General features: G+C 31.6%; 1 protein-coding gene across 1 annotated transcript; it reads left to right on the top strand.

Moving 5' to 3' along the window:
* The first annotated feature begins 1,056 nt into the window (after positions 1 to 1,056).
* LOC139885649 (uncharacterized) lies at positions 1,057 to 3,819 on the top strand. Its single transcript, XM_071869397.1, has 2 exons — positions 1,057 to 1,236; positions 2,355 to 3,819. Exons 1-2 carry the CDS (start codon positions 1,192 to 1,194, stop codon positions 3,510 to 3,512), a joined length of 1,203 nt encoding a protein of 400 aa, XP_071725498.1. The 5' UTR covers positions 1,057 to 1,191; the 3' UTR covers positions 3,513 to 3,819.
* The last annotated feature ends 5,412 nt before the right edge of the window (positions 3,820 to 9,231 follow it).

Raw genomic sequence — 9,231 nt, forward strand, 5'->3', positions numbered from 1 at the left:
CTTTTTTGTCAAAACCATGCCTAAAGAATTTTCTTTTAATTGCTTTCGGTTTGTTCAATACACCGGATGGATCTTTAAATAACGATAGGTAGTATAATTTTATTTTTTATGAACGACGATTTTTGGGTATCAGAAGATCATTTATTTCAACGACCCTCATCATTTGCACGTAACACACACGTTCGGGCGGAAACCCGAACCCGATCGACGGTACCCGGGGAACACATCCATTCGGGCAGTGGTCCGGGTAGAGGTCCGTGAACGAATCCGATAAAACCTTCCTATATGGTCAATATATACTACCATTATTGGTGTTCAATTGGTTTAAAGAAAATCATGTCATCCCTAAGGATCGAACCCATGACCTCTCCCACCGTTGAGCTATGCCCACAAATTCAGGTAGTATAATGGAAGGCTCCCTAGTACGAATTTAATCAAAGTGAGTCTTCCACCTATTGATAAAAGCTTTGCCTTCCAAGATGTGAGCCTCGAATTTTTGTTTCATTAAATGTGCAAACTTGTGTCATAAAAGTGTAATTTGTACTCACGTTAAATTGCAATTTGTTGCACTATGAAAATGAATATTAAATTTTTTTTTTTTTTTTTTGTAAATGTGAATATGAATTATTAAAGGGTTGTGATATTTCTATATTTTTGAAATAATAATTATCGTAAATTGTACAATACTCCGTATAAGTTTTAAATGTTGATGTATATGTATATTTGTAAAGAATTGATAATAGATTATAAATTTAATTTAATTTAATTTAATTTAATTTAATATTGGCCATAATGAAATAATGTGTTGGTAGCTAGTGGACAATGTAGACAACTATACAACCAAAACAAAATAAAATAAAAAGCCGTTAAATGAACTGGTCCCTAGAAAAGCTTGTCACTTTGCTTTTGACAACTACATTTCATTATTTATCTATATTTCCCCCCTTATCTTTTTCTAATTATTTTTAAGGACTCCAACTCATCCATAATTGACAGATAACAATCATGTGAATGCCACTCACTATTCCATAAAACTCTTTTCCTTAAAACCACTCCCCATTTATGCTTCTTCATACTTACATTTTTCACTCTTTCCATTTCTGACAACACTTCTCTTAATTCAACAAACTAATTAGAACTATCTTTTTATCATATCTTTATTTATATTTATTTAACCAACTTTATATATCCATGGCTACTGAAGGTTGTGTATCCGATCATCCTGTTATCAACGAGGTACGAATTCTAATAGTTTCGTGTTCTTGATCTTGTGTGTTCGATATTTAGTTAGTTTTGATTAATTGAGTTTAGCCTTTTTTCTGGTTGTATAACTCCATGATCAGTACTTACTATAAGTAGTTATATTGATATTGATTGGTGATATATAGAATATTGATGAAGTCTTGTTATGTTTTTTTTTTGGTGTTGTTTGGTGTTCTAGTTCATATATTTATATTTATATTCGTATGATGTGAAGGGTGTAAGTTAGTCAAATAACTGTTCTGTATTTAACTATTTATGCTAGATATGATCTTTGGTAAATATCAAAGTTCAGGAATGTTTTGAGGTAGACTTGTTATAAGTAGATATAATATAATATATAATAATGATTTTTAATCTTTTATGTTTAAAAGTTTTCATAACTGGTAAGTTACTAATGGACCTTGAGGGGTTATGTCAAGTTTGATACTAAGTTGAACAACTAATATAAATTTAAAAACAGAGCAAAATTGCATACTGAAAATACCATAAAAAAATTAAATTGTAGTGTAATAAGTACAAGATAGCTTAGAGGTTGGGTCTTGATGTCGTCATAAGAAGTCTCAAATTCAAACCTCCGTAAAAGCATATTTTGTGATGGTCAGGGAAAGGATCGACAACGATCACTGAATCTCATTACGCTGTGTACTTTAGAATAAGAATACTTTCCTTCCCGGGTAGCCTTAATAATAATACCTTGTATGCAAAAAAAAAAAAAAAAACCTACGTACCCATCAAGTGGTCACAAATCCTGGTTTTAGCAATCTAATTACAGTTAAACAGTAAACAGATGTTACTTAATCCTATTAATCATAATAAATTTAAATTATTAGGGCTGTCGTTAGTATCACATGGCAGTTACATGTCATCACTTTCACGGTGGAAGTTAAAGTATTGTACAAGAACATTATGTGTGTTAACGACGACAACCCTAAGGCTGTCGTTAGCAAAATCCTTTTTATTTTTAGGAGTATAAAACTAAACTATAAAATTATATAATCACCTCAAAAGTCAAAACAAGGCGAATGAATTAGAAAATTATAAAAACAGAATGGATTTAACAATTGACAATATCAATCTCAAATGTATTGCAGGAAGTCAAGGAGGAGACCAAAGCAGTTGAGACTAAACCTATAGAGGAAGTGAAAAACGAGGAATCGCCCTGTGTACCAGCAGAATCAACGGACGAAAAAATAGCTGAACCCGTTACAATCGAAGAAGTAAAGAAAGTTGACGAAGAAGTAACACCAACGAGTGAAGTAATCGTTGCTGAAAAAGAAACAGAAACACCGAAAATTGAAGAGATGGCTGTAGATAACGAAACCAAAGTGCCTGAAGTAGAAGAAAAGAAACCTGAAACTGTTAAAGTTGAACCAATAATTGAGGCCCCTGTAGTTAAAGCAGAAGATAAGATAAATGAAGCTGTTAAAGCCGAAGAGGAAAAGATAACGTCCGAAATTAGTGTTCCTGAAGTTGATTTGGAGAAAATTGAGGAGAAAAAAGACGAAAAGGCGAATGAAAGTGCGGTAGTTGAAGATGTTAAAAAGGAACCTGAAGTTGAATCAGAAGTGGTAAAATGTTCAGAAACTAAAGAAGTTGAGCCTGTAGTTAGTGTTCAAGATATTGTGCACAATGCTACTCCAGAAGCAACGGCGGAAATTCATGAAAAGGAAGAAACGAAACAAGAAATTGCAGAAAAAGTGGTTGAGATTGCAAAAAAGAATTTAGATGAACAAGTTGTTGTGAAAGAACCTGAGGTCATTGAAGGAAAAAAAGATGATCCAATTGTTGAAGTAAAAGAATCGGTTCCTGCAGACGAGATTGCTATAAAAAAAGAAGCCGAAATTGATGAAAAGAAACAAGAAACAGTTGAAACTAAAGAAGAGAAACCAACAGAAACTGAAAAAACTGGTAAGGAATTTGAGCCCATTAAGGTTGAAGAACCAACAGAAGTACAAAAGGATTCAATTACTAAAGAAACTGTCGAAAACGGGACACAAGACAGTACTAAAGAAGAACCCGAAAAGCCTGCATTGGAGCCAGTGAAAACCGAGGCAAAAGAAGAAAAAACAAGTGAAGAAACAAAATCGACACCAAAAGAAGAAGATAAAACTACCCCAAAATCAGGTGGTCTTATGGGAAAAGTGAAGAAATCGTTCATTAAAGCCAAGAAGGCCTTCATCGGTAAGAATAGCACGACCACTGCTACAACCACGAAGCCTGCCGAATCGAAAGAAGACGAAAAGGCTTAATCGCCAAAAAACATATGGAAACAAGGGTACAAGTAATGTGTGATTAAAACTCTTTTTTTTCTATATATATATTTTGTTGGTTTGCTTAAAATTTGTTATTTTGTTCATGTTTATTTTGGGTATGTAATTGGGGTTGTATTAATTTGTTTTAGGAAGCATGCTTTGATTGGTGTGTGTAATAGTTGGAGGTTTTGGTGATTTGGTTTTTGTCATTATATTGTATAGGTTCGTCTTATTCTTTATTTTATATATAGTCGAACTTATTGTTTTGGTAAGTCTTGGTAATGTAATTACAGATTTTATTGAATGTGATTATTGTTTATAAATTTGTATGAATAAGTATTGTACAATACTGCTTTATTATTTAAATATATATCTATGTTATCTGTTGTTATCCTTTCTTTTTGAGTATTGGTGTGCTGTTTGGGTCGCTTTAAGCTAGGCTGTCATTCCACTGTTTAGAGTGCAACTTTTTGACCCACAAATTGTTCCTATAAATACTGCATTTTTTTTTATTATTATTATTTTTTTTTCAATATGACCCATTTGATGTCAATCATAAGTCACAACATGAATTGAGTTGTTGTAATACAAATAGGTGGAGAATTTTATTTTTGCTTGCAACATCTGAACAACAGGTGGGACAATCATGTCATATGCATATTTGTTTACTTTTGTGTACTTGAAGCTTCCTTTTCTGGCTAACTCAAAATAGTAAGATGTTGTGGCTATAGCTAATGGTGGTTGTAAAGTCAAGAATTTTATACGTGTACAAGACTATGAGTCAATAAATTGAGATTATACTACCAAACAAATGCTAACATTCTTTTCACTCTAGAACTTTTAACAAGTCACTATATAGTTTGTATATCTTAACCTACAAACAAGTTTATGTTCGCATACTTAACTAACGATGGTCAAATTCAGGTACTTTAATTGCTTGTAGTATACATATGTACATATATAATATATAATATATATATAAATGTTACGAAAATTACATGTATAGACAATTTTGTTGAATAGTATAGTCAAATATATATTGATATTTAAATATTGTATAGTGATAAATATGTAGTATATATATGTGTGTGTGGTGTAGAGAGTTTACAAGCTAAAAACACACATCTTTCTTTGCATCAGTTTCATTCTCAAGTTTCTTTCTTTATATTTTTCAATTAAGTAGTAGTAAAAAATAATAATAATAATTAGTATTAAGTTTGAGTATTGTTCAAGGTTGCGGATATTATAGTACTGCTTTTCTATCATTTCAAATCATTTATTCTATAGGCAAAAACCAGACCACTAAAGGTAGTTATAAGCCTACTGAATTATAACACGTTATCAGCACGAAGTGCTCCGAATAATCAAGGTTTATCTAAGCAAGCACACGTCACTAATCAAGGTAAGAAATTATCTAACTTTTATTAACTTCACTAACATTTATATTTATGTTATTTAAGTTATATATGGTCGGTTATACCGCCTGAATTATATTTCTGTAATCTAACTTTTATTAACTTCACTAACATTTATATTTATATTATTTAAGTTATATATGGTCGGTTATACCGTCTGAATTATATTTCTGTAATCTAATTTTATTAACTTCACTAACATTTATATTTATGTTAATAAGACCTCATGATTGTACGCAACACGTTATTTGACAACACGGTACTTTATGTACGCAACACGTCATTTGACAACACGGTACCATGGGTCGAGATTAATTCCGATCAAAACGAATACGATGGGGTCTTTATATGTTATCTAACATTTATGATTACTTATGCAATTAATCATTATTTATTTCATGCATACTAATGTTATATTCTTAAATTTATAATCTTAAAAGTTAAAATAAGAAAAGGTAGTTTGTATTTTTATTAAAAGTAAATCTTAAAAGTTAAAATAAGAAAAAGTAGTTTGTATTTTTATTAAAAGTAAATCTTAAAAGTTAAAATAAGAAAAAATAGTTTGTATTTTTATTAAAAGTAAATCTTAAAAGTTAAAATAAGAAAAATATATTATAATAATATATATTATAACTTAATATATATTATAATAATATTAGTAATAATATAATATGAACCTATATTCTATCCTTCCCTTATGGTTTTATTATTTGTAATCATACCATTATTCCTTTGTGTTGCTACTTATGAATCTAAACTAATTCTAATTTCATGTTGTTATTTGTCTATGAAAAAAAAATTGATTATGATTATGATTATGATTTATGTTGTTCATCTTTCTGAAAATAGAAAATGTCAAACTTATCAAAGCTTGAGTTTGATGCCTTAGACGTATCGGGAACAAACTACACATCATGGGTTATGGACGTAGAAATAAATCTTGGATCATTAGGTATTCTAGAAACTTTAAAAGAAAATAATACTTGTTCCGATCAAGATAAATTAAAATCAATTGCTTTTATTCGCAAACATATTGATACCACTTTAAAACATATGTTTCTCACTATCAAAGATCCACATGTTTTATGGGAAAGTATCAAGAGTAGATTCGATAATCAAAAGGAAATATTACTCCCAGCTGCGAGGGAAGAATGGAGAAATCTAAGGTTCCAAGATTTCAAAAAGGTAAGTGAATACAACTCGGCCATGTTCAAGATCCGTTCAAAGCTTCAATTATGTGGTCAAGAAATAAGTGATGCTGATATGATGGAGAAAACTTTCTCCACAATGCATTCTGCAAACATAACTGTGCAAGAAAATTTAAGATTGCAGAATTATAAAACTTTTTCCAAACTTCAAACTTATCTCTTAGTTGCAGAAATTAATAAAGAATTACTGATAAAAAATCAAGAATCTCGTCCTACCGGTGCGCTAGTATTTCCTGAAGCTAATGCTATTAACAATAATAATAATAAAAGAAGAAATGCACATGGACGAGGGCGTGGACAAGGTCGTGGCCATATTGGCCAAACCCATCATCATGGAAATTACCATAACAATAATAAAAATCATAACTATGTTCGAAATCACCCTTATGGTAATGGTCGTGGTGGTGGTCGTGGTCGTGGTGGTCGTGGTCGTGGACAAAGAAATAATAATCCACAAAATTATAAAATCCAAACACCATACAATCCCATAAATCACAATGTTGAATAAGGCTCTTCAAAGAATATTGAAGATTCTTGTTACCGATGTGGTAAAATTGGCCACTGGTCAAAAAACTGCCGAACAAATCAGCATTCTGTTAATCGGTATCAAGAATCCCTAAAGGGAAAACGAAAAGAAGCAAATCTTGTGGATGGCCTTGATACAAAAATCACTGAGCCAACTTGTGACTACTTTAATGAATAAATTTCTAATATCTATATATATAGATATCCTATTATATGTTCCCGTTAAATAAATGGTTGTAGATTTTCAATCTACACCATATCTAGTTTACTACATATTTCCTTATTATATGTTATCGTTTGTAACATGTTTTGAATGTAATATATTGATGAATTATGTACTCATTATTTGTTTCTCATATTTTTGAAGTTCATGATGTATACTGCTGGAGTAAAAAGTCAGTCAAATGGTGGAGATATTTGTATTGCAGACAGTGATGCCACTCACACCATACTCAAATCCAAAAAATATTTCACAGACTTGAAAGCAACGGAAGGAACTATACATACTATTTCAGGTCCTGTGGACTTAATAAAAGGAATGGGAAAGCCAAAATTCATGTTACCAAATGGTACGAATTTTCTGATAAATAATGCCTTATTTTCTCCCATGTCAAAGAGAAATTTGTTAAGTTTCTCTGACATATACCAAAATGGATATGATTATCAGTCAGTGACAACAGAAAATGAAAAATATTTAAGTATCACTGATAAGAATTGTGTAATTGAAAAACTACCAAGACTTCATTCTGGTTTACATTATACACATATAAATGTACCTGAAGTAAATGTGGTAGTTAAAGAAAAATCATGTGATCCTGTAATGATCAGTTTGTGGCATGAGAGATTAGGCCACCCAGGATCAACAATGATGAAAAGAATAATACAAAATACACATGGACATCCATTGGCGGATCAAAGGATCCCTCATGATGTACTTATCCCATGTACATCATGCTCACTTGGAAAGTTGATAATAAGACCATCACCTCTTAAGGTTGAAAAAGAATCACCAATGTTTCTTGAAAGAATTCAAGGTGATATATGTGGACCAATTCATCCACCATGTGGACCATTTAGATATTTTATGGTTCTAATAGACGCATCTAGTAGATGGTCTCATGTTTGTCTATTATCAAGTCGAAATATGGCATTTGCAAAATTTCTTGCTCAAATTATTAAATTGAGAGCACATTTCCCTGATTATACTATTAAAAGGGTGAGACTAGATAATGCCGGTGAGTTTACGTCTCAAGCATTTAATAACTTTTGCATGTCTATTGGGATTATTGTTGAACATCCCGTTTCCCATGTGCATACACAAAATGGTTTAGCTGAATCATTAATTAAACGATTGCAGCTAATAGCTAGACCATTGATAATGCGAACAAAACTCCCAGTATCTGTATGGGGCCATGCAATTTTGCATGCTGCATCATTGATTCGCATTAGACCAAGCGCAAGTCATACATATTCTCCCTTGCAACTTGCTTTTGACTATCAGCCAAATATTTTCCACCTTAGAACATTTGGTTGTGCGGTTTATGTCCCTATCGTACCACCACAACGCACTAAAATGGGTCCTCAAAGAAGGATGGGAATATATGTTGGATATGAAACATCTTCAATAATAAGATATATTGAACCCATGACGGGTGATGTTTTTACAGCACGTTTTGCTGATTGTCACTTTAATGAAACATTATTCCCTAGATTAGGGGGAGAAATAAAAAATAAAGAAAATGATGTTTCATGGTGTGAACCTCAATTAATGTATCTTGATCCTCGCACAAAAGAATGCGAGACCGAAGTTCAAAAAATAATGCATATGCAAGAACTTGCGAATAAATTGCCTGATGCATTTACAGATACAAAAAGAGTGACTAAATCATATATACCAGCAGCAAATGCTTCAGCTCGAATTGAAATTTCAAAAACTGACAATAATGTCATTCTTGAGTCTTTGCCACGCCAGAAACGTGGGAGACCAATTGGTTCCAAAGATAAAAATTCTCGAAAAAAAAAATCAGCTGATAATGACGTAAAAGAAAGTGTTCAAAAAGAACTACAAATCAATACTCCTTCTGCAGAGGAGATTGATGATGTCAATACAGAATTTTCAATCAATTATGCACATTCAAAAATATTATGGAACCGAAATGAAATGAAAAATCTTGATGAGATATTTTCATATAATATTGCATATGACATCATGAATGATGATGATGATGATCCAGAACCAAAATCTGTCATGGAATATCAAAATAGACATGTTTGGGATCATTGGAAAGGAGCAATACGAGCTGAATTTGAATCGCTCAATAAAAGAAAATTTTCGGATCTATCATTCTCACACCTAAAGATGTAAAATCTGTGGGATATAGATGGGTTTTTGTACGAAAAAGAAATGAGAAAAATGAAGTTACAAGGTATAAAGCTAGACTTGTAGCTCAAGGTTTTTCTCAAAGACCAGGAATTGATTATGAGGAAACTTATTCTCCTGTTATGGATGCAATTACTTTTAGATACTTAATCAGCCTGGCAGTTTCTAAAAATTTAGAAATGCATCTC

The sequence above is a fragment of the Rutidosis leptorrhynchoides genome, chromosome 1 (genome assembly GCF_046630445.1).
Source record: "Rutidosis leptorrhynchoides isolate AG116_Rl617_1_P2 chromosome 1, CSIRO_AGI_Rlap_v1, whole genome shotgun sequence".
NCBI lineage: Eukaryota > Viridiplantae > Streptophyta > Magnoliopsida > Asterales > Asteraceae > Rutidosis > Rutidosis leptorrhynchoides.